Source organism: Aegilops tauschii, chromosome 5 (assembly GCF_002575655.3).
Source record: "Aegilops tauschii subsp. strangulata cultivar AL8/78 chromosome 5, Aet v6.0, whole genome shotgun sequence".
NCBI lineage: Eukaryota > Viridiplantae > Streptophyta > Magnoliopsida > Poales > Poaceae > Aegilops > Aegilops tauschii.
This window is the reverse complement of record NC_053039.3, coordinates 393,180,249-393,207,129: the sequence shown is the minus strand read 5'-3', so window position 1 is coordinate 393,207,129 and position 26,881 is coordinate 393,180,249. Positions and strand designations below refer to the sequence as shown.

Genomic DNA, 26,881 nt, shown 5'->3' with positions numbered 1-26,881 from the left:
ACTTCATAGATGATTTGAGTAGATGCTGAGTGTATTTACGTGATGAAACACAAGTCTGAATTATTGAAAGGTTCAAGTAATTTCAGAGTGAAGTTGAAGATCGTCGTGACAAGAGGATAAAATGTCTGTGATATGATCATAGAGATGAGTATCTGAGTTACGAGTTTGGCACACAATTAAGACATTGTGGAAAGTGTTTCACAATTAATACCGCCTGGAACACCATAGTGTGATGGTGTGTCCGAACATCATAACTGCACCCTATTGGATATGGTGCATACCATGATGTTTCTTATCGAATTACCACTATCATTTATGGGTTAGGCATTAGAGACAACCGCATTCACTTTAAAAGGGGCACCACGCAATTCCGTTGAGACGACACCGTTTAGAGAAACCTAAGTTGTCGTTTCTTAAAAGTTTGGGGCTGCGATGCTTATGTGAAAAAGTTTCAAGCTGATAAGCTCGAACCCAAAGCGGATAAATGCATCTTCATAGAAAACCCAAAACAGTTGGGTATACCTCCTATTTCAGATCTGGAAGCAAAAGTAATTGCTTCTAGAAACGAGTCCTTTCTCGAGGAAAAGTTTCTCTCGAAAGAATTGAGAGGGAGGATGGTGGAGACTTAATAAGGTTATTGAACCGTCGCTTCAACTAGTGTGTAGCAGGGCACAGGAAGTTGTTCCTGTGGCACCTACACCAATTGAAGTGGAAGCTTATGATGGTGATCATGAAACTTCGGATCAAGTCACTACCAAACCTCGTAGGACGACGAGGATGCGTAATACTTCAAAGTAGTACGTGATCCTGTCTTGGAAGTCATGTTGTTGGACAACGATGAACCTATGTGCTATGGAGAAGCGATGGTGGGCCCATATTCCGACAAATGGTTAGAAGCCATGAAATCCGAGATAAATGGATCTTTAAGAAGAAGACGAAGGTGGACGGTAAGGTTACCGTCTATGAAGCTCGACTTGTGGCAAAGAGTATTTTCACAAGTTCAAGGAGTTGACTACGATGAGATTTTCTCATCCGTAGCGATGCTTAAGTCCGTCGGAATCATGTTAGCATTAGCTGCATTTATGAAATCTGGCAGATGGATGTCAAAACAAGTTTCCTTACCGGTTTTCGTAAGGAAAGGTTGTATGTGATACAATCAGAAAGGTTTAGTCGATCCTAAGGATGCTAAAAGGTATGCTAGCTCCAGCGATCCTTCCATGGACTAGAGCAAGCATCTCGGAGTCAGAATATACGCTTTGATGAGTGATCAAAGTTTTTGGGTTTATACAAAGTTTGTTAGAAACTTGTATTTACAATAAAGTGAGTGGGAGCGCTACAACATTTCTGATAAGTATATGTGAATGACATATTGTTGATCCGAAATGATGTAAAATTTCTGGAAAGCATAATTGTTTGAAAGGAGTTTTTCAAAGGAAGACCTGGATAAAGCTGCTTACACATTGGGCATCAAGATCTATAGAGATAGATCAAGACGCCTGATGATACTTTCAAAGAACGCACACCTTGACATGATTTTGAAAGATTTCAAAATAGATCAGCAAAGAAGGAGTTCTTGGCTGTGTTACAAGGTGTGAGTATTGAGTAAGACTCAAGACCTGACCACAGCAGAAGAGAGAGAAAGGACGAAGGTCGTCCCCTATGCTTTAGACGTAGGCTCTACATTATGCTATGCTGTGTACCGCACATATAGTGTGCCTTGCCATGAGTTGGTCAAGAGGGTACAATAGTGATCCGGGAAAGGATCACATGACAACGGTCGAACTTATCCTTAGTACCTAGTGGACTAAGGAATTTTCTCGATTATGGAGGTGAAAGGGAGTTCGTCGTAAAGGGTTACGTCGATGCGAACTTTGACACTAATCCGGATGACTCTGAGTAGTAAACCGGATTCGTATAGTAGAGCAATTATTTGAAATGGCTCCAAATAGCGCGTGGTAGCATCCACAAGATGACATAGATATTCGTAAAGCACACACGGATCTGAAAGGTTCAGACCCGTTGACTAATAACCTCTCTCACAAGCATAACATGATCAAACCAGAACTCATTGAGTGTTAATCACATAGTGATGTGAACTAGATTGTTGACTCTAGTAAACTCTTTGGATGTTGGTCACATGGTGATGTGACCTATGAGTGTTAATCACATGGTGATGTGGACTAGATTATTGACTCTAGTGCAAGTGGGAGACTGTTGGAAATATGCCCTAGAGGCAATAATAAATAGGTTATTATTATATTTCCTTGCTCATGATAATCGTTTATTATCCATGCTAGAATTGTATTGATAGGAAACTCAGATACATGTGTGGATACATAGACAACACCATGTCCCTAGTAAGCCTCTAGTTGACTAGCTCGTTGATCAATAGATGGTTACGGTTTCCTGACCATGGACATTGGATGTCGTTGATAACGGGATCACATCATTAGGAGAATGATGTGATGGACAAGACCCAATCCTAAGCCTAGCACAAGATCGTGTAGTTCGTTTGCTCAGAGCTTTTCTAATATCAAGTATCATTTCCTTAGACCATGAGATTGTGCAACTCCCGGATACCGTAGGAATGCTTTGGGTGCACCAAACGTCACAACGTAACTGGGTGGCTATAAAGGTGCACTACGGGTATCTCCGAAAGTGTCTGTTGGGTTGGCACGAATCGAGACTGGGATTTGTCACTCCGTGTAAACGGAGAGGTATCTCTGGGCCCACTCGGTAGGACATCATCATAATGTGCACAATGTGATCAAGGAGTTGATCACGGGATGATGTGAGTTACGGAACGAGTAAAGAGACTTGCCGGTAACGAGATTGAACAAGGTATCGGGATACCGACGATCGAATCTCGGGCAAGTAACATACCGATAGACAAAGGGAATTGCATACGGGGTTGATTGAATCCTCGATATCGTGGTTCATCCGATGAGATCATCGAGGAGCATGTGGGAGCCAACATGGGTATCCAGATCCCGCTGTTGGTTATTGACCGCAGAGTCGTCTCGGTCATGTCTGCGTGTCTCCCGAACCCGTAGGGTCTACACACTTAAGGTTCGGTGACGCTAGGGTTGTAGAGATATTAGTATGCGGTAACCCGAAAGTTGTTCGGAGTCTCGGATGAGATCCCGGACGTCACGAGGAGTTCTGGAATGGTCCGGAGGTAAAGATTTATATATGGGAAGTCTTATTTTGGTCGCCGGAAAAGTTTCACACTTTATCGGTATTGTACCGGGAGTGCCGAAAGGGGTCCGGGGGTCCACCAGCCCCGGGGGGGCACATGGGCTGTAGGGGGTGCGCCTTGGCCTATATGGGCCAAGGGAACCAGCCCCAAGAGGCCCATGCGCCAAGAGATAAGATAAACGGAGAGTCCTAAAGGGGGAAGGCACCTCCGAGGTGCCTTGGGGGGAAGGACTCCTCCCTGGCCGCACCCTTCCTTGGAGGAAGGGCCAAGGCTGCGCCCCCCCCCCCCTCTCCCTTGGCCCTATATATAGTGGGGGGAAGGGAGGGCAGAAATACCCAAGCCCTGGCGCCTCCCTCTCCCTCCCGTGACACCTCTTCCTCCCCGCTTGCGCTTGCGAAGCCCTGCCGGGATCCCGCTACTTCCACCACCACGCCGTCGTGCTGCTGGATCTCCATCAACCTCTCCTCCCCCCTTGCTGGATCAAGAAGGAGGAGACGTCGCTGCTCCGTACGTGTGTTGAACGCGGAGGTGCCGTCCGTTCGGCGCTAGGATCATCGGTGATTTGGATCACGACGAGTACGACTCCATCAACCCCGTTCTCTTGAACGCTTCCGCTCGCGATCTACAAGGGTATGTAGATGAACTCCTTCCCTCTCGTTGCTAGTAAACTCCATAGATTGATCTTGGTGATGCGTAGAAAATTTTGAATTTCTGCTACGTTCCCCAACAGGAGGGGCAAGGCTCCCCAAAAGGGACGAGTAACAAGAAACAATCTCTAGGGCTAGACACCGAGAGCCGGTTCCCGGCGACTCTCCCGTGATCATAATGAGACCTAGCCTCAAACAGCATGTAGGGTTGTTACCGGATGATGTTTCCCGGGGCCCGAAGCTGTCTAAATCCTTGTCTAGTGTTGCGTCTCTCGATTCCGCTCAACCCCTTTCAAGCTACCACATAGATGCGTTGGCCTCGCGATTAAGTCCTGACACTAAGGACATCTGCCGCGACAAATCCACGACAGTTGGCTCCCACCGTGGGGCTCGCGCACAGTGGTGTTGAGTTCTTGGAGGGATCTCCCTAGGGATTGAGGAGTTTGCAATTTTCCAGAGGAAGATTTTACAATCCATGAGATCAAGGTCGATGAAGAAAGCTAGGGTTGCGCCATGAGCCGCCGCCTTTGCAAGTTGAATCCGAAGACCAATCAATATCTTTGATTGCCGCACCGCAAGTCCGAAAATAGCCGCGATCTGTACAATTATGCTGCCAGGTACTTTTCACCGGCTGAAGTTTTGAAGCGACAGCGACGCAGCAATACGCCAGAAGATTTGATAGATCACTGTTGTTACTAAATTGCGGGAAGGAACCTGAGGCGATCTGCTACATCGTTGCAGTAGTACTACAGTGCTGGCTATGGTATCACCTGAAGCCAAATCCGTTTTTGCTTTTGTCAACTCAGATTGCGACATGCATACAAGGAATCTATCAGGAGGTTAATTCAAGAATTAAGGAAGAAAAAGCTACTACGTGGGATTAGCATGTGAAAAAAAAGAAAAAAAACTGGGGCATCACGACCCAGAGGAAGTCACGGATTGACGGAAACAGGCCATGACTTGGAGGAGGAAAAACCGCCACTTTGCACCGCCCGTCGGAGCAGCTCGCTTCCCCTTCTGAGTCGCCTTGGGCCCTGACTCCGCTTCTGAGTCGTCGACCTCTGCGCCCGCAATCTCCGCGGACGGGCGGTTCTGGCTTCCGCCGGGTCACCGTTGCCGCTGCACCAGACCGTTGCCGCCGTGAAGCTACCCCAGCCTCTACCATTGCCTCGCTGCTCCTCCATTGAGGCCTCGTCTTCAAATCGCCGTTGTCTCTGTGATGAGCCACTGTGCGCTAAGTCGCCCCTGCCGCAAGTCGGCCCTGCCTCGCCGACCTCCGCCTGCGCCACCGGCGAGTCACCTCGAGCTGCCACTGCGGCCAGGGACTCGCCTCAAGTCGCCACTGCCCACCTCGAGCAGACATCGTCGCTGCGTTTCCTTGGCTGGCCTCCGCGGTTCCTGTGCTGCAAGTCGCTGTTCGGCTTCCAAGCCGCCGCCTCCTGCGGCCGTCCTTGACCCGACCTACCTGCAGTGCCCCGCCTTCACCTACCAGGTCTCAGCCTTTGCTTCAAGACGTCGCCGTCGGCCTGCGCGGACGGCTTAGCCCATGTGAAAAAGGAGGAAAAGATGGGCAGGGTGCTGTTTTTACTTTACCAATTAAAACAATGAGGAGATAAAATCTGCTCAGAGTCACGTCAAAGATGCCAGGCAATTTGACCTAGCACTGGGTTGCTGGATGTTGGCCATAATTCCAACTGTGGATTTATCTGCGTGTTGAAACTTGGTCTGCTCCGTCTCTGTCTGTCTGACAAAAAATGCGAGGTGATATCCATCCAAGTTTATTTTATTAAACATATTGTTTTCATCAAAGAACAATTACTTTGGTCTGTATATTTTTATGTGCAGCAAAGGTGGTGTCATGTTGTGCCTATGAAGTGTACGTCAGCACCATCACGCACCGGCGTCTGCGCCCGCTTACTGATGGAACAGGTGTGCGCAAGTCGCCGCCCGTGCAGCTTAATTTACATCAACCCACCGGAGCCGCGTTGAGCCGCCCTTACCGTTTTGAGCCGCCGGGGTTATATTAAGTCACCGGTCTGCCTGAGCCGCCAGAACTATATTGAGTCGCTGGTCTGCTTGAGCCACCTCTGTCGCGATAAACGGATCATCCGTCATCCAAACAAATCAGGTGATATCCATCCAAGTTTGATTTATTAGCACATGTTGTTTTTGTCAAAGAACAAGTTTATCTTTGCCTTGGTCTGCAATATTGTTTATGCAGGGCAATTATTTATGACAAAAAGTGATATTATACCGCGGAGATGGAGGCACGCCAACATCTTTTGGCACAGGTGGTTGTCGTTACTCAACGGACTCCCGCACCGGCTTACAACGTCGTGGCCGTCTCTCGCGACCGCGCCGGCTTACAACGCCGTGGCCGTCTCTGGTGACCACGCCGGCTTACAACAAGGAGGACAACTCACACGTCTGCGACCAGCTTACAATGTGACGGACAACTTACTCGTCCGCCCCCGCGGCCGACTCGGTGTCCGCGTCGCTTACCGCTCCTGCGATTGACTCGCCCGACCGCACCGACTTACAACGCCACGGCCGGCTCATCTGTCTGCTCCCGCGGCCGACTCGGCCGTGATTGGTTTCAGCTTCACCATGATGATCATCAACTCCGCGGTGGATAATTTCTGGCCTGACATATTAGGTGAAATCAATCCAGTAAATTTTTATATATTATATATTGTTTTCTTTAAAAAGAGCAATTACTCTGGCTTGCGAGGTTTTTGATACAGGACAATTGTTCACTACATCAACACAACGTGGTTGACTCGCCCATCCGCGCGGCTTACCGCACCGGCGATCGATTCGCCCGTCCGGACCGGCTTACAACACCATGGCCGGCTCATCTATCTGTGCCGCCTCTGATGCAACGGTCGTCTTTACCATCCGTCCCTCGCGGGTTGGTCTATATAAACACACTGGGCCGCACCTGTATGCATGAGCTGTTTATTGAATATGAGCGAGTCACTGCTTGGGAAGCCCGGTTTTCTTCCAACAAATTGGAGGCGAATTATCATGTATTATCAGCCGCCGTCTGCACTGGATGGTTCAATGGGCAGGTGCACAAGTCGCGGCCACTACAGTTTGGTTAACTTCAAAACATCCAGTTGGAAGGAACCATTGGCCGAGTTGCTGACACGGCTCATATGGGATCATTTATAACCCGCCGCAGTCACTTCAACCTTCTGTGGATTCACATCGCGCTATCAACACCAATGATATACACCTTATAATATGGTCAATATGGATAATCTCAAAGCCAACCCCTCGAGTCGTCTTGAGACTCGGGGGCTACAATGATATGACTCGGCATCATTGGTCGATTTCAATGCATTCAAGAACTCCGGGTCATTGGAGGGAAAAATAACCCGGTCCCGGAGGCTACCACCATATTGGTGAAAAGTTTAAAGGCCGTCAGAAAATTTCCGGCTTAAAAAGAAGGATTCTGGTTTAGATCCGGCTCAAGAGACTTGACATCTCCCACAAAGCACTGAAGCTCTTAAATATCCGGTTCAAGGGAAATTTATCTGCCACAAAGTTTTGAAGCTCTCAAATCCGGTTCAAGGTAAATTTGTTTATCACAAAGCTTTGAAACTTTCAATATCCAGTTTTTCCGGTTCAAAAAGAATTTATCTCTCGCAAAAGTTCGAGTTCTCAGGAAAAATTAAAGGGACCAAAAAGAGTCTGTTACAAAGCACAACCCAAACATAGGTACCCTGCTTTAATGACCATTGGGAGCTGATCGTATTCGAATTTAGCTTAACTCTTTTGGTGTGACCCTGATCGTATTCGAATCAGAGTCGTTAAATATTCTCGTGATCACTAGGGGGGCTTCCTGTTCAAACATAGGTCGTATTCGAACCAAAGAGAACATAGTTGTCGATACCCTTTTGATCGGCACACTGCCGAGCTCATTGGGGAGTTTCTTGATCGTATTCGAATCATAGCTCAACCCCTTTTGGGAGCCGACGTGGATCGTATTCGAATCAGCGTCGTTAAACAACTCTCAAGGTCATTTGGGGGCTTCCTGTTCAAACATAGGTCATATTCGAACCAAAGAGAACATAGCTGTCGATACCCTCTTGATCGGCAACGCCAAACCCACTGGGGGCTATATGATCGTATTCGAATCTTAGCTTAACCCCTTTGGGACAGTTTTTTTATCGTATTCGAATCAGAAGCCTCAAATTTTTTGAAGTCTCTTTTTGCAAACAATTTTTGGATTTTATTTGAAGCTCTTTTGATCATATCTAAAATGTATATGAGTGGTTGCTATTTAACCCGGTTTGACTTTGGATGATAAGTCGCCATCATATGACAATCATAAACATTTGGAAGTCTTGATTTCTAAAGATTGGGTTATCACCCTTACTGCACAGGTCACATAAACCGGCAGTGAAAATTCAATATCACAGGGATCTTGTGATCTTATTATGTGCAGGATAAGACTACATTTGGGTGGTTACCCGCCCTGGTTTTTGACGTTAAGTCGCCAGGGCATATGTTGTTTAAACTCTGTAGGATTTACAGAGCTATGACTTACATAAATGATTAAATTCAAGCCCATCGTCATAGATTGAAATTGGTGTCTCAAAAGGGTTATCAATTCTTGATTTTCTCAAAGGCTATAAGCCGCCGGGTTGTACAAATTCCGGCTTACAATGGAGGCGTATTAAATCGCCATCGGCCAAGAGCCGCCGGGTATTTAAACTCCGGATTGACTTATCAGCAGATAAGGTATTCAAAGTCGCTTTGGCGCAATGGCTATTATTTTATCAATGAATATGATTTATTCTACAATGGAAAGAATAGTCCCGAGTCGCTACAGGCTTACGACCCGGCACTTGGGGGCTACATTATTTAAATTGAGATCACATCAAATATGCAAGTCCCATGTCACTGCCAGCATGCACCATGGCACTTGGGGGCTAATGTAAAGACATTTTTTGCTCAACTTATTGAAGACCCGACTCATTACATTGTAATGAGCCGGCCCTTGGGGGCTACCAATTGCTCCTGTCAAAAATTCAAGGTACACAAGCCTTAATCTATTATATTGAAAGATCCACTACTCAGTTGGTAGATTACAAAGCTCTTAACCTTGTGGACGTGGGTTCAAGCCCCATGGTGGAGATTACATCATATGCTGTTATTATCAATGAATCATATACAAAGTCCCAGCTCGGTAATATCTTACTGACCCGGCCCTTGGGGGCTACACGTTGCTGGTCAATTTTACATGATCATATTTACAAAGTCCCTGCTCATTATTGCATAATGACCCGGCCCTTGGGGGCTACACTGGTTCAAGTTTTTATGAGCATAAGGCAATTACAAGTCCCAGGTTGCTGCAAGCATGACAACCCGGCACTTAGGGGCTACATATATGGAATATTCAGTTTATGACTAATGATTAAGATGAATAACCCGGATTTCTTCAAGGTTGCATCAGTAATATTGAAGCAAGTCTTAAGTTATCACTATGTTCTCCTCTTAAGACTTGGGGGCTATAGGTGATATACATATAAGGGGGGAAATCTTCAAATTCTCAGTTTTGAGAAGATCAAGTTGACCCGGTGTTTGCAACAATCATGATCTGGTGTCACCAACAGTTATGACCCGGTGCTATCAATATTTACAAGCCGGCAATTTTGGTTATGATAAACCGGCAAGTTTTACCTCTTCAAGCCGGCTGAAAGTCAGATGAGTATTTCAAAACCAACATCTTTTAAGCCGGTGCTTTGGAAGCCGATTCAAGTGAATTATTTCTTACAATATTTCTCTACGAGAGACCAATGCCAGCAAATTGACTCTGAAGCTGGCCTATTGACCCGGATATTCCAGGAGAAAATGTCAAGGACTTAAGGATGATCAGGTGCCGGCTTACAAGAATATTTAACCCGGAGCACAACCTGTCAAATTTGTTCTTCAGTTATTTTGCAGGATCAGTTTAACATGGATAAATCCAAATTAAACTAGGGGCTAATGTCGGGGATATACCCCGCGGTATGACCCGGCCGGACTTGGCATTTCACTGATGACCCGGCCGGACTCATGGGTCTGGCGGCTCATTGGTCAAATAGCTCATGGACCAGACGACTCACTGGAGACCCGGCGGGCGGATCAGACGGACGCCACGGCCCAAGGCCCAGCAGGCTGGCTTATACTCCCGTGGGCCGGCTTAAGATGAAAGGTGTGAGGATTATTTCCTTTACAAGGAAGCAAGACCCGGACTTGTATTCAACTTATAAAGAAAGATAGACTAGTCCTAATCCTACTAGGACTCTGCATGTAACTCGCCCCTCTAACTTATATAAGGAGGGGCAAGGCTCCCCAAAAGGGACGAGTAACAAGAAACAATCTCTAGGGCTAGACACTGAGAGCCGGTTCCCAGCGACTCTCCCGTGATCATAATGAGACCTAGCCTCAAACATCATGTAGGGTTGTTACCAGATGATGTTTCCCGGGGCCCGAAGCTGTCTAAATCCTTGTCTTGTGTTGCGTCTCTCAATTCCGCTCAACCCCTTTCAAGCTACCACATAGATGCGTTGGCCTCGCGACTAAGTCCTGACACTAAGGACATCTGCCGTGACAAATCCACGACAGGTTTTGTCACAGTTATCGTCAAAGAAGTGTCATAAGCATGACAAAATATTTTTTTCGTTCGGCCCAAAATGTCACGTATGTGTCTTTTTTTTGTAGTGCTAGTTGCGATGGCCTCACGACTAAGTCCTCACACTAGGACATCTGCCATGACAAAACCATGACAACGATGGTTTAAAATTGTCTCACCAAAAGGTGGTAAAAACTGTTGTATAGGCCACGTCTGCACTAGTGATCCCTTGGTAGGTAAACTCATCAATGGGTCCCTTCCTCAAAGATTTAAGGTTTAGACGTCACAATCCAGTCTCTTCCCTGTTGTTTTATCGGGTGTTCAAAGCACTGGCGGGCATCCTATTGGTGCCACTTTCTCTTGGCCACATCCATGGTGTCTCCTCTCGTCTACTTCTAGGTGAATCATACATATATAATACACGAATGACACTTTAACCCTTGTCCAAAATGAATATACATAAATTACAAATCTCAAATTTACGCTCATGTCCTCGGAGCAAATGCCGAGTCTTAAAGTTGACCTACTCAAAGCTAGGTGATGTCATGAGACATCACCTCACGACCATATCCGAGTTATTCATGCCATTAAATGCAAGATTGGTACTCCTACCTTGTCATGCCTATATCTATTTCTATCTCCATCTCTATATCTATATCTCTATCTATATCTATATCTATATCTATATGTATGTCTCTATCTCTATCTATATCTATCTATCTATCTATCTATCTATGTATCTATCTATCTATCTATCAAAAAGAACTGTAAGGTTCCCGTTTCACTCTTTCTTTCGTCCAACCTCCCAAAGTACATAACCCCTCCCTCCTTCCCATTTTTCGTCACATCTCTTGTTTATATCCTACACGGTTTTCCCTAAATCCTCATCAACTGCCCATGTCTCATTGATTTATCAAATAAAATAATGTTTTTAGGTAAGACAATAAACTATTATGAAATAAGTACTTAACAATAAGATGGCAAGTAAATAAGGGTGATTGCATAAAAAAACTAATTTTTAGCTCATCAATCTAGAAGTGATAGGCGTACCGTCACATGCTAACATATTAGGACATATATGCTCTTGTTGCAACGCAGAGAAAATTATCTAGTCAATAAAAAAACTCTACACCGTCGAGTGGGAACCTCGCCGAGAAAGTGTCCAACCCGTGAGTGGAGTCGTGACAAGGAAAGTTGTTCTATTCCATTGTCATGCTTATCCTCACAAACACATATGTTCTGTTTTCCCTTGCATGACATGCATCTGTACTATCTTGGTGAGTAATATCTATACCACCTTTGACAAACGCATATGTCCAACTAATTTTGGGAATGAGCTGGAACATAGAGTTAACATTGCTTGGTCAACTGGTTCGTGATGTGACGACTGAAGGATCAAATCTACCATAGTGCCCAAATATGGCACCCTTGACATCTTATCCTGCTCAGTGCAAGGTGGTTCCCAATTATGTAAAAGTTTGCATCTGATCAAGCATTTATTTAAGTCAGGGGTCAGGCAGGAAATTAGGAATGGTGTAGCGTTCCTTAAAAGCCCACTTTCCCTCTTTTACTTTAACATGCACCTGAATTCTATGAATTGGGCCGGACAAGTTTACCAGGGTGATAGATGTCCCATTCACTTACCACATGATGTACCTTTGGGCATGAGGATATAGGAGTTAGCGTAATAGGAGGTTGCACGATGATACCAATAATGTAATGATGTGAGACGAGATGCATGTCCCATTGTGTCCTCATCCATGGAGCCATGTACTAACTACTTAGCGAAGTCCTTATATTCAATACTCTCTTGGTAGCCATAGTGCCCCATTTCCAAATACATGTGAAGTGCATTTCGCAATACCCTAAAGATCAAGACTTTGTTGTGGCAACTGGCACGAGACTGTATCCCTTTTAGCGACTAGATCCAAAAGTACCATGGCCCCTCAAATGGAACGTGTTGCTTAGAGCATCTCTAACCAAACCTCCAAAAGATTGCTCCTCACACTCCTCCTCAAATACAAGGAGTTAAAAAATGTATGGAGCTAACCGAACCCTCAAATTTAACTCCTGAAAATTCATATCATGCACAAACATCTCATTTGAAACTCAAATTTAAAACTAGATTAGGACCACATAACGCACAATTATACATTGTATTCCATAACACAACATCTTAGTACACAATTAAAGTAGATAGCATTTATTAGAGAAAAATTGAGGCTAAGATGAGCTAAATTAAAGGTAGGGTTTGAGGGCGGCATGGAGAGCTAGGGTTTGGTCGGGGGAAGGGGGAGGGGGAGGGAAGAGCTGCATCGATGGGAGCAGCATGTAGGTCAATTGGGCGGCATCGGTGGTTGTACCATTTTTTTCTACGAGAGAAGCACATATGAGATTGGGAGAGAATGAGCGTTTCCTGCCCAAATTTGAACAGGAAATGAATCTTTTGAGGTTTAACTCCACAATTCTTTGAGAAACTACAGGTTTGAGAATTCTGTTAGCTAGAGTTTAACTCCCCAGAAGGTCTCAATATGAGAGTTTCAGGATTTTTAAGGATTCAAATTAGAGATGAGCTTAAGCGGTCAGCTACACTTCACGTGGAGTGGCACTCGTCATATGCTTTGTTGCGATTGGAACCATCCCCCTTTGGTAAGTTTTTTGCCATCATCCATGGTTTCGGGATAACCTTTGTATATATTTCATCGCTCCATATTATATATGCTCTCGGAGATATTAAGCCATATCCTAACCTTTGAAACCGTTTCCCTATAACACTTCATGAGGGAGAGAGAGAGAGAGAGAGAGAGAAGCTAAGGCGATGCTCCTAACCTTAGCCGCCTTCCCCTCTCGTCGTGAGGGCGCATTGTCGGTCAAAGCCCACATGGTGTCGACGATGGGTGGGAGGTCCGGTTTAGGGGCGGCTTTCTTGGGAATGGAGGTCTTAGAGGGTTCCTGCCGTCGGAGAAGGAGATGCGGGCTCGAGTGGAGGCCTTCGCCAGGCGATGCTCGATGACGGCGTTGGTGAAGCTGGCAGCGGCTGGACAAATCCAACGCCGCGAGCTTTGATGGTGGACCAGCCTGTCTAGGACACCAGAGAAGACGGCGTCGGTGCATGGCCCTTGACGACGGTAAGTTCGATCTCGGATCCGGACTTGGCGGATAACGACGTGTGTAATTTGTTTCAGATTTTCTTTAGGGAGTCTCCGTATTTGGTTTGGGTTGATGTGGCGGCGACGTTTTCCAATTTTAGGAATAATCTCTTTTCCGCCCTTTTCCCCGTTCAATTGGTGTTCTTATCACCGGCGGGGGATATGAGGTTTTGTGCCTCCGACGGGTTAGGCAACAAATTAGAAATGGTTTGGTGGGTGGCGCTCCTTAAAAGGCCATTTTCCCTCTTTTACTTTAACATGCAACTGAATCCTATGAATTTGGCCGAACAAGTTTTCCAGGGTGATAGATGGCCCATTCACTTACCACATGATGTACCTTCTGGCATGAGGATTGAGGAGTTGTTGTAATGGGAGGTCGCAAGGCGATACCAATAATGTAATGATCTGAGACGAGATGCATGTCCCGTTGTGTCCTCATCCATGGAGCCATGTACTAACTACTCAGCGAAGTCCTTATATTCAATACTCTCTTGGTAGCCATAGTGTCCCATTTCCAGACACATGTGAGGTGCATTCCGCAATACCCTAAAGATCAAGACTTTGTTGTGGCAACTGGCACGAAACTGTATCCCTTTTAGCGACCAGATCCAAAAGTACCATGGCCCCTCAAATGGAATGTGTGCCTTAGGGAATCTCTAACCAAACCTCCAAAAGATTGCTCCTCGCACTCCTCCTCAAATACGAGGAGTTACAAAATGTAAGGAGCTAACCGAACCGTCAAATTTAACTCCTGAAAATTCATATCGTGCACAAACATCTCATTTGAAACTCAAATCTAGAACTAGATTAGGACCACATAGCGCACAATTATACATTGTATTCCATAACACAACATCTTAGTACACAATTAAAGTAGATAACATTTATTAGAGATAAATTAAGGCTAAGACGAGCTAAATTAAAGGTAGGGTTTGAGGGCGGCATGGAGAGCTAGGGTTTGGTCGGGGGAGGGGGAGGGGGAGGGAGGAGTTGCATCGGTGGGAGTGGCATGTAGGTCAATTGGGCGGCATTGGCGGCTGTGCCATTTTTTTTTCTACGAGAGGAGCACATACGAGATTGGGAGAGAATGAGTGTTTCCTGCCCAAATCTGAGCAGGAAATGAATCTTTTAAGGTTTAACTCCACAATTTTTTGAGAAACTATAGGTTTGAGAATTCTGTTAGCTAGAGTTTAACTCCCCAAAAGGTCTCAATATGAGAGTTTCAGGATTTTTAAGGATTCAAATTAGAGATGAGCTTAAGCGGTCATCTACACTTCACGTGGAGTGGCGTTCGTCAGATGCTTTGTTGTGACTGGAACCATCCCCCTTTGGTAAGTTTTTTTGCCATCATCCATCGTTTCGGGATAACCTTTGTATATATTTCATCGCTCCATATTATATATGCTCTCGGAGATATTAAGCCATACCCTAACCTTTGAAATCGTTTCCCTATAACGCTTCATGAGAGAGAGAGAGAGAGAGAGGGGCTAAGGCGATGCTCCTAACCTTAGCCGCCTTCCCCTCTCGTGGTGAGGGCGCGTTGTGGGTCAAAGCCCACATGGTGTCGATGATGGGTGGGAGGTCCGGTTCAGGGGCGGCTTTCCTGGGAATGTCTTGGAGGTGGAGGCCTTCGCCAGGCGATGCTCGATGGCGGTGTTGGTGAAGCTGGCAGCGGCCGGACAAATCCAACGCCGCGAGCTTCGATGGTGGACCAGCCTGGTTAGGACAGCGGAGAAGACGGAGTCGGTGCATGGCCCTTGACGACGGTAAGTTCGATCTCGGATCCGGACTTGGCGGACAACGACGTGGGTAATTTGTGTTAGATTTTCATGGTCTTTGGAGTTTCTACAAGTCCTTATCGGTGTTCTCTTCTTCGAGGTGGTGAATTGCTTCGCAGATCGCGGACGCGACGTCTCATGCTCTGCATCGACGGCTTCTCGACCGCTGCTTCTATAAGTTTCTGTGTTTCAAAATGTTAGATCCACCAAAACAAAAGGCTTGAAGGCGCATCGAACTATGTTCACGATGCGCCACCGTAATAACAAGGAATACACTACAGGACTTGCTTAGGGGTCTGAGGTAACATGCGCCAGCATGCATGTTGGGAGGCCATCCTAGACGTGGTGCACGCGGCGGCAGAGAGAAGCGGCAGATCGATCGGGTGGCCGTTGGGCGCGGCGTCGCCATTGAAGTTCCCAACCTGACGAGCCAGAGCAGTAACTAAATTTGCAAGGCCCCATTCTACCCAAAAAAGAACAAGAAAACGGAGAAAGAATTGAAGTCCCATTGGCCGACAAATAGCCGTACGCCCGTGCCTTCCTGCTGCCACGTATTTCAACTGTAGAAAAGCAGTGCACACGCCGCGGTTCTCGCAGCATCCTCAGACCCTCCGCCTCATCACAGCCTCGATCTTTCGCCGCCCTGCGTTTCGCGAAACTCCGGCCATCTCACCGTCACGGCGCCACGACTCACGACCACCTTAATCCTTCTACCCAACGTATGTATGCGCATGTAGCCGGTGCATTTTACATGCTTAATCGATCAAGATCTCCACCATTCCTCGTCAACTTCCTTGAAGATCACATCTTCTCTCCATCACTGGTCAAGTCTTCCCGTCAACTAGATATGTATATCAGCAGGTTATAGTAGATGTCGATGTAGGAGTAGTATATATGGCACATCACATTGGCACTGCACGTCCTGACGTCTGGCACTATATATGGCGGCAGTGAAGTGCAGCCTCGTCCCCATGCACGCTCTGCTGCGTCTGCGTGCGTGCTGGCGCCATGGGCCGTCTTGAATTGCACTGCCGAGTGCTGACTGTGCGCTGCTGCTGCATGAATCACGAGCTCCCACGCTGCTCTGCTTCCACCTGTCAAATTTTCATTTATCGTCGCTCTTCCCCTGTCTCTCTATCTACAGTAGTAGATTGCTCTGCCCTGGATTTGGCTCAGACATTTAATGTTCAGAATCAATTCAACCAATACCATATCTACGCAATCTCCATCTGCGTTTATATTTACTCCCTCCGGTCCTTTTTACTCTGTATATAAGAATTTTCTAAAGTGAAAAAGACCAGAGGGAGTATCATGCCAAATCAATTCGCTCCTCTTGGCGGGCATGTTTAGATAGATGGAAGGGGCCGTGATAGTCTGTTTCTTGCCGTGTGTTCAAGAAAATTGTGCAGAGTACTATTTATTATTATATAGTATCATAATTTAATACTTAATTTTGTTTATTTAATTTTATATCATCTTAAAATTGCCCAGTTCGCATGCATGATAATAGTTATAATACATAATTTCAAGTTGCGATATTCCAAAACAAATCGGACCAAATTCCTGCCTTCAAGGCGCGATCTCCACCAGCATTTACATTTACTAATCCAAATCGGTACGCAAAGACCAATACCCTAAGGCCCTACGGCGCGATCTCCACCTTTATATTGAGCTAAACTTCAACCCACGGCCACAACATGGAGAAGTGCTCGTCCAACGCCACTGCCACCATGCCACTAGTGAACGCCGGCGCACCGGCGCTTGCAATGCTAGCCGCAACGGCTGCCACCATCGTGCTCCTTCTCGCGTTCCTGCGGCGCCAGAGCAGCAAGACCACCCTGTCCAGGCGCGGCGGGCTGCCGCCGGGGCCCGCGGGGCTGCCTGTGCTGGGCAACATGCACCAGATGCTCGCGAACAAGCCCGTCTTCCGGTGGCTGCACCGCCTGCTGGAGCACGCCGGCGGGGAGATCGTGCGCGTGCGCCTCGGCCCCGTGCACGTCGTCGTCGTGGCGTGCCCAGCGATGGCCCGGGAGGTGCTGCGCAAGAACGACGCCGTGTTCGCGGACCGGCCGACCACGTTCGCGGCCGAGTCCTTCAGCGTGGGCTACCGCAGCGCCAGCATCTCCCCCTACGGCGACCAGTGGAGGAAGATGCGGCGCGTCCTCACCGCCGAGGTCCTCTCCCCGGCCACCGAGCACCGCCTCCGCGGCGCCCGTGAGGAAGAGGCCGACCACATGCTGCGGTGGGTGCACGCCCAGTGCAATGCCTGCGGCATCATCGACGTGCGCCACCTTGCCAGGCACTTCTGCGGCAACCTCATCCGGAGGCTCACCCTGGGGCGACGGCATTTCCGCGACCAGCAGCCGGACGCCGTCGGGGCGCCGGGGCCCGACGAAGAGGAGCACGTGGACGCGCTGTTCGCGGTGCTCAGCTACCTCGACGCGTTCGCCGTGTCCGACTACTTCCCGGCACTGGTCGGCCTCGACCTGGACGGCCACGAGAAGGTCATCAGGGGCGTGATGAGGACGCTGAACCGGCTGCACGACCCCGTCATCGAGGAGCGGGTGGAGGAGTGGCGGTTGCTGCGGAAAGCCGGCGAGCGGCGCGATGTTGCCGACTTCCTCGACGTGCTCGCCTCGCTTGACGGCGCGGGCGGGCGGCCGCTCCTCACCGTGGAAGAGATCAAGGCACAGGCCATTGTAAGTAATTCATTGCGTTTATGTGCCACAGCCTACAGTAGTATTATTCTAGTAGTAGTATACTTTCACGACGCGGATTTTTGGGACATGGTGGCACGCGATGCCGAAATCTCGCACATCCGCATATGCATCACGATTGCTACTTAGTATAGGCCACTGCAAAATACATGGCGGGTAATTTGCAGGCCAGAGTAAATACGTAACGTTATACCTGACATGCATGGCCAGGTCTCGTTTAATTCTCGTATGGATACTAGCTGTCTGGTAGCAACGCCCCTTGCAGGTGTTGGGTCGTTCTTTAATTCTCATATCTGTCATAACTGCACTGTAGCTCCTCTGTGAGTTGCGTCCCTGTGCAGAGCAGAAGAACAAGAGGAGATGGCCCCAGCAGAAACGTTGATACACATGTTATAGCATATCCATACTGATCCTGCGTTTTACTTTCTTGGGTATACGCACGCGCTGACATATATCCAACATGTTCGTCTCCTTGCATTGCAGACTTCTTTTATGACACTTGTGATTAGGTGGCCAAGCCTATGTATTAATGTGCTACTCATCAATAGGCAGATGAATCAACGGAATGCTGATACAAGAAGCTTTATTCATAGCGACTGATTCATGACAAACTGGATGGTTTAGTGTATAGAGTAAGACTCATAGGCTAATTAGCCCTAGATATTACAGAGCTAATAACTGGCACAATGATTAAACACACTTGTATGATGATTAGTCCTAATTTACCAATTAATATATTACTACTACGTATATTAATATAGTATTAATACATAGAACATCGACTAAGCACACGAATTTAGCTGTAACCATGACAAACTTGCTCCCATATATTTAGATAATTAAATGCAGCTCGCAGATATTTTCATATCGTAAGTTTTCAATTAGAAATATATGTGCCGAGTTGATTTCGATGTCTCTAATTTTTTTAAATGGGAATTGTAATTTTTGGTTAACATGTATGCTTGTGAAGCTGAGATCAAAACCGAAGACGTGAAAAGAAACCTCGTTCTCTATAAGCCATGTAAAAATATTTTGACCTTTATGTAGAATTTTGCCTGATCTTCTATTAATAGACGAAATGATTTTTTTATTAATGTTGCATTTTAAAATTCAAATTCTACTTTTTTCATGATTCGAGTTAACTACGAAGAATGGAGTTAATTGATTTTTCAGTAAGGAATTGATAAATGTAAGGATTTCAATTCTAAACCAATAGTTGAAACAAGTGACGAAACTAAAATACCCCATTTTCTAAATTGAACAATGCTAGGTGGAGAGAGATGGTGTGATTATGGACAGGGTGCATGCTTCCAACGTAGTTAACACTTCACAACCTGCTCCTAATAAATGAATACTGGTTGAGGTGTGCCAGGTGAAGATGTCACATATGTCGCCCAATATTGTTCATCAACCTGGCGCTGAGAGGAAAAAGCTGTGGCCATGGCATCAATCTGTGGCGACGACGGAAGGTTAGAGAGAGAGATGGACTCCAGTATGGAGAGAGAGAGAGAGAGAGAGAGAGAGAGAGAGATGGACTCCAGTATAGCTACAATTCCACAACTCCATTGTTGGGATGAAGGAACTCTTAGATCTCCGTGTGCATGGACTAGAGAAGCTAGTTGAGTGAGGGACGAGCTGCGGGATGGATACGGCGAATGGGGAGAAAATGCATGGGGTGGTGCACGCTGCCGTTGAATGTACAAATAAATGAGATTAAATCCTCTAATCAATAGCATGGATCAGTGTAGTTATTATGCAGTGGGCCTTACTCACTTATTGGCTGTGGAATACTAGGCCTATACTACACTGGAGCGGTGCTGGGAAATAGATATACGGGCTGGTTGTACAAATACTACACGAATCACGTACGCATGGACGGAGGTGATTCCATCCTCGGGTGGAACCATGTCCACTCGTGATTATTCGTATACTTTCATTCATATATAAAAAGACGATGATCAAAGTCATGTGTAGGAGACCTTACAGATGTTTATCTAGAATCGAGTGATCGTACGGGGAGAATATCTGGAGCATATCGTCCTGACAACTTTTTAAAGTCTGAAAAGGTGTATGGCGTACATAATAATTGGTACATATCATGTTACAATTATTTGACACCAAAATTTATAACACAAACCGAGAAAAAGAAGAAGCAAATTCGACTTTGAATGTACCTACCTTAAGTTGGGCTTTAAATTTGACCTTTTTTTGTTTGACAGAACATCTCCTCCTTTATTCAGAAACAAGTTGGGCTTTAAATTTGACCTTCTATCGCTACCGTTACCAAATTTGTTATTTTCTTTTTTTAGTCATGTTTGAATTCAGACATAAAGTTCTGCGGCATATACGTCAGTGTTTTTTTTGCGGGCATATACGTCAATGTTTTTTCACAATTATAAGTACATACGGAAGCTGGATGCGCCATATAATATACATGAAGCAATGGCAAAGATATACTAACAAGTTGCTTTTTGTTTTTTCGTGCGAAGGGAAAGCCGGCTAAACCTGTTTTTTTGCGGGTAGGGTAAACCTGATTTGTGGTGATTTTGTTCTGTCCCCACTTTCGTCATTTCCATTATATCCCACTTTGTGATTTTTTTTGCGGGTGATGCGAGTTTGTGATGATTTTTTTCTATTAACATATCATTTTTATCTTAAGTTTAATTTTCTATTGTTTGATTTTTGCTATAAAAAGCATCAACATGCACAATACCAATTCAATATCAATACATCCACCATAAAATATATTTTGATGTTGTATTTATCTGATATTTAAAAGCCATCATTTTATTTTATTTTAATTTTTTAATATACATTTAGTCTAACTTTAAATATTTTGACTTAAGAAAAACTAATAAACAAAAAATAAATAAATAAGATGGTACTTCCTCCTTCTGGTTTTACCGGTCCTTGAATTTTTGTCAAATTTTGACCACAAATTTAACTAGCGAAATATAAGTTCTACTCTACAACATAAAATTTATATCATTTGATTCGTATTTGGAAGAAGTTTTGAACAGTATTATAATTAACATAAAATTTATTTTTTATTTCAAAATGTATGGTAAAAATTTGACATAAAATACGAAGGGGGGGGGGGGGTAAAACCCGGACAAAGTGAGTAGTATTAAAGGATTTCTTCTAGGTTTCATTAGCTAAATATTTGTCTTTTTAGGGATTTCAAATGGACTACCACATATGGATATATATATATATATATATAGACATATTTTAGAGTGTAGATTCACTCATTTCGCTCCGTATGTAGTCACTTGTTGAAATCTCTAAAAAGACAAATATTTAGAAACGAAGGGAGTAAGTTCTAACATAGACTATTTATTGTTTTACACCCTCACACTACAACGGGTATACAAAGGGCCACTGCCCGACCTTCATGTTTTCTGCAGGTAGCTAGAAAATTTCGCATTTCCCATGGTTAATCCTTCCTTCTCCCAACCACATATATGGTGGACTGCCCGTAAAAAAACATATGTGGTGGACCCAGAGTAAAAAACAATTGAGGGAGGACCCAGAGTAAAAAGAAAGATTGAGGGAGGACCCAGAGTAAAAAACAATTGAGGGAGGACCCAGAGTAATTGAGGGAGATACAATATGGCAATTTCTGCGTTGAATATAAAATTAAACTTGCTTTTTTTTTTGCGGGTGATAAAATTAAACTTGCTGCCCTCACGTGCCTAATCGGTCAGCTGACTCGCGACGTGTCTGCACGGGCATAAACACACGACAGATGGATTGACTTTTATTGCATGCATGCATGCAGGATATCATGATTGCTAGCGTGGACAACCCATCGAACGCGGTGGAGTGGGCGCTGGCGGAGATGATGAACAAGCCGGAGCTGATGCGGAAGGCGATGGAGGAGCTCGACGCCGTCGTCGGCCGGGACCGGCTGGTCCAGGAGCCCGACCTCCGCAGCCTCAACTACCTCAAGGCCTGCATCCGGGAGGCCTTCCGCCTCCACCCGTACCACCCGCTCAACCCGCCCCGCGTCGCCATGGCCGACACCACCGTCGCCGGCTACTCGGTCCCCAGGGGCAGCCAGGTCGTCCTGAGCCGCGTCGCCCTCGGGCGGAACCCCAGGGTGTGGGCCGACCCGCTCGAGTTCCGGCCGGAGCGGCACCTGGCCGGCGACGACGCCGCCGTGGCGCTCAGCGAGCCGGAGCTGCGGTTCGTGTCCTTCAGCACCGGGCGGCGGGGCTGCCCCGGGATCGCGCTCGGCACCCTCTTCACCGTCATGCTGTTCGCGCGGCTCCTGCAGGGGTTCACTTGGAGCTTGCCGCCCGGCGTAGATGGAGTTGAGCTGCGCGAGGCGGAGGCGAGCCTCGTGCTGGCGGAGCCGTTGCGCCTGCAGGCTAAGCCGCGGCTGCCGGCGCATCTCTATGGGCCTGAGTACGACTGTTCCTCGCGAAACCTATAGAAGGAAGGGCAAATGCTTTGTGTAGCTGGCTAGCCGCTGTACGTGCCCGCGGGCGTAAGTGTCTGAGCCCCGGTATCTCCAGTGAACGTGTCTGTATCGAATAAATCGCCTGTTCCTTTTTTCAGGTTTTGTATGTCCAACCCAGCTGCCAGTGAACCAGTGGAGACCAGAGCTGAACCATATCTTAAGGCCATGTACATCGTAAGATAGAAGGTCATATGGACAATATAATAAAGTGCTTAGAGAGATGCTTTAAAGATAAATGGTTTTTTTTTGAAGGAAAGCCTCATGGCACTTTATTTAGATTGTGGCAGTGTTACATCGCTGAGTACACGAGAAAGTAAAAAACTGGGAGCAACATCTGCCCAAACAAAACTTGACTTAACATCATAAGAGTACCTAGCCAGAAAATGTGCCAATCCATTAGCTTCCCTTGGACAATGCTTGGCAAGTATTGCTGCATTGGGACCCAAAATTTCAATTTTTCCAGTATATGCTTCCATCAGTTTCTAGAAAATCTGATTCAACTGTCACCTTGGTGCACCCAATCTCTGAAAGAAGCTTCAAACCTTGCAACAACGCCAAAGTTTCAGCAGCTTGGGCATTAAGGACATGGTCAATTAACTCGAAAGCTCCTGCAATAACTTCCCCTCGAGAGTTTCTAAGCACTGCACCAACTGAACCTGTTCCATGATCAAAGAAACTTGTGTCAGTATTCAGCTTATACGAACCTGGCGCAGGTTTCTGCCAAGTAAGCTCTTGGTCCTTTTGTATCAGCCAGGGGGCATGGTTAGTAGCAATGGCATTTATAGCAAAGGCTGAACTAGGCACAGGTTTAACTCTTTCTCCTTTTACTGCTTCTCTGCGCTCCCACCATATATACCATGCACCGACAACAATTGTTTCTTGCAGACCAAAATGGCCTAGAACCAGGGATTTCCTTGATGGGCTACAAAGTATATCTTCAAGCACCACTGACCCTGATCGATCACACTTAAAAGCATTGGAAATTGCCTCATCTAGCCCCAAAGATTTCCACACTTCCTTCGCTCATTTACAGGTAAAAATCAGATGCTTTATATCCTCCGGACCGACTTTACAGATTGGGCATTGTGGCGATACCTTTATGTTCTGTTGCTCAAAATACAGACTCCTGGAATGATTCCATGCAAGGCTCGCCAAGCGAAAATCTTAATTTTGCTCGGTATGTGCAGCTTCCACAATATCTCCCTTACCGGATTTGTCATCGAAGATTCTGGGGAGTCCTTTCTGAATCGAGGTCCGAACTGATGCTCCCACTCAATGTAATATGCTGACCTGACAGAAAAACTAAAGGATTTTGTTGCACTCCATGTCACAAAGTCTTCTGTCAAGTGTTCAGATAGAGGTACCTTTAGAATTCTCTCTGCATCAATATCAAGGAATATATCCCTAATTAGCATCTCGTCCCATGTCCCTGTAACCGAATCAATGCGGTTGTTTAGTTTATCAACCAAACTATTTCCTCTACTTGTGAGGACTTTCCTTGTTGGACTACCCTGCACCCAATGATCATTCCAGATATCTATTTGCACGCCAGTACGAACTCTCCAAATGTGTCCCCTTTTAAAAGTTTGGAGACCCGAGACAATACTTTGCCATTTGAATGAAGACCCCTTCTTCACTCCTGATTTAAGCAAATTACCGTTTGGATAGTATTTTGCACAAAGAACCTTTGCACATAGAGTATCTGGATGGGTTATCAATCTCCAACTCTGTTTTGCAAGCAAGGCAAGGTTAAAAGCATGAATGTCTCGGAATCCCATACCTCCTTTACTTTTTAGTATACACATTCTCCACCATTCAAACCAATGCATCCTCTTTTGTTCCTCAGTGTCTCCCCACCAAAAGCTCGACATGGCATCAGTTATTTCTTTGCATATTTTTTTTGGAATTTTAAACACGGACATAGCAAACACTGGTATTGATTGGATAATAGCCTTCAACAAAATTTCCTTACCACCAATGGATAAGAACTTTTGCTTCCGCCCTAAGACAAATGGTTTTTATTTGAACACCATAAACAATTTCAGCAATGCCTGCAGAGCTACGAAGACGTTACGAAATTTTCCATACTTACCCCCCATTTAAGTGGGGTGGGGCCCCTGCCTTATTCCTCTCCAATCAAACCTGTACACATGCGCGGCAGGGCATCGAGGCCAAACCATCACTCTTCCACCGAGTGTGACGCGCACACCGGCCCATCCTAGTCTAGACGAGTAAATGATCGGCCACCATCCTGTCATCCTAGGCTGCTCGTGGTCGGGAGAGTATCACGTATACTATGATACTAGCTACCTTCATAGATTGTCAATAGTATCATAATTTAGTACTCCCTACGTTCAGAATTACTTGTTGTTGAATTCGTTGCGGAATAATATGAGAGCTCTGATGATTTCCCGCATCACTACCGCCTCCGCCTACCACCGCAGCCACCACTGCCACCGTGCACCCCAGCCACCGCAGCAGCCGCCGCTTCCATCGCAGCCACACCCAGCCTCCACAGCTCTCGCACCCGCCTCCACCACCTTGCCCGCACCACCTGTCGTGCTGTCTCCCACCTGCGCTGATGAGAGGTCACAACAGAATCCCAGATCTGAGGCGCTCTATTGGAGGGGGAGGGATCCTTGCGGGGGAGAGGGTGATGGAGGAGGAACACTGTGCGAGGATGTCGAGATTGATGCGGCGGCCGGGGAGCAGAAACTCGCTCAGGAAGCTGGTCACGCGGATTTGCGTGGAGGCGTCGGAGGAGGAGATGGCTCGCTTGATGTCGGGGCCCTCTACATCTCCGGAGGAGGTGCTCACCTGGGCGCAGGAGGAGACCGTGCCGCGCTTGCCGGAGCAGCGAGCAAAATGGAGGGCGTTCTGGTCGCTACAGAATTCCCCTCCATGACCGAGACACCTCGGAGCTGTGCCACCACTATGCCTGTGACCCCGGGCTCTCCTGGAGTGACACCGGAATTTGAGTTTGCCACTCCTCTTCATTGGGTGGGGGAACACATCACGCCCGCCGCTGCATCGACTTTTCAGAGGGGCGGCGAGCCCCACGGCTGTCGGATCCAACTGTTCCTCGCCATGATTTTGAACCTGTTGTCACAGTTGGGGATTCCCCTGTTACACTGTTGGAGCAGCCCCACACTGCAGAGACCATGGCGTGGGCTCCGCGAACCTTGCTGACCTGGAGGTGGGGACGCAGGAGGAGGATGACCTGGCCTCGAGAGAGTAGTTTGGACAGCTGTGGTTAACAAAGGGCGACGACACCACCAAACCACCCTCCCTCCTAGTCTGGATCAAGAACGATCTCATCCACACCGACTCCCTCACCATCGACGACTGTCGCCCCGTTGCTGCATCTGATTCGGGTGACCTAGCTGCTTCTCCCATCCACATCAGGGTAGATCTGGGGCTTCGTGCAAAGACCAAAGCCATGGCTGACAACCAGGGGAGGGGCAGAAGCAGAGGGAGGGGAGGAAACCCTAGAAGCAAGAAGCAAGGAGATCCACCACCTGCAGGTAACTGACCACAATTCGATCCTCAATTTGGTCCACCACCGCCTCAGTTTCAGCATGGATTTGGTTTCCCCGGAGGGCCGCAGATCCCCCCTCCATGGTTCCCAGGTGGATATTTCCCTCCTCCCCCATAGATGAATCAATGGAGAGGGAGTCCTGGAGCGTGTGTGTGTGTGTGTGTGGTGGGTAACCAAAACCAGGAACAAGGAGCCACTGATGGACAGTTTGTTCAGCAACATCAGGAAGGGGGTCATGTGAACCAAAAACTGGGAAACGGAATAGCCAAAACACTGGTCAAAAGCCGCAGAATTATGGCCAGGAGCAGGGTGGAAATCTAGGAACTAACATCAACCAACAGAAGAAGGGGAGGGATTTAGAAAAAAAACAAGCAGCCAGCCAGATGATATGACAGCTACTAAATATCACTACAAAAAAAAGACACATCCATGACATTTTGGGCCGAACGGATTCTTTTTCCTGTCATGCTTATGACACTTCTATGACGATAATTGTGACGAAAGCACGTATCATCATAGATGTGGTGGGCTCCTACTTCTATGACAAAAAATCATGACAAAAAATGGGCTTTTCATCGTGGGCGGGCCAGGGACGCACCTGCATGACATTCTTTGGGCCGTCCATGATGGAAAAAACCGTGGTAGAAGCGAGGGCGAGGAAAATTTCGGGGAGTTCCCGGTTACGGTGGGTGGTCGGGGCCGAGCGATGCACGGAGGTTTGAGTGTTTCTCTCGTACACGTACGCGCGTATGTGCGAGGCGTT

General features: G+C 46.7%; 1 protein-coding gene across 1 annotated transcript; it reads left to right on the top strand.

Annotated features, from left to right (window-relative positions):
- Nucleotides 1–16,837: 16,837 nt before the first annotated feature.
- LOC109756299 (tyrosine N-monooxygenase-like) lies at nucleotides 16,838–22,816 on the top strand. Its single transcript, XM_020315160.4, has 2 exons — nucleotides 16,838–18,097; nucleotides 21,897–22,816. The coding sequence occupies exons 1-2, from the start codon at nucleotides 17,096–17,098 to the stop codon at nucleotides 22,551–22,553; spliced, it is 1,659 nt and encodes a 552-aa protein (XP_020170749.1). The 5' UTR covers nucleotides 16,838–17,095; the 3' UTR covers nucleotides 22,554–22,816.
- Nucleotides 22,817–26,881: the final 4,065 nt, after the last annotated feature.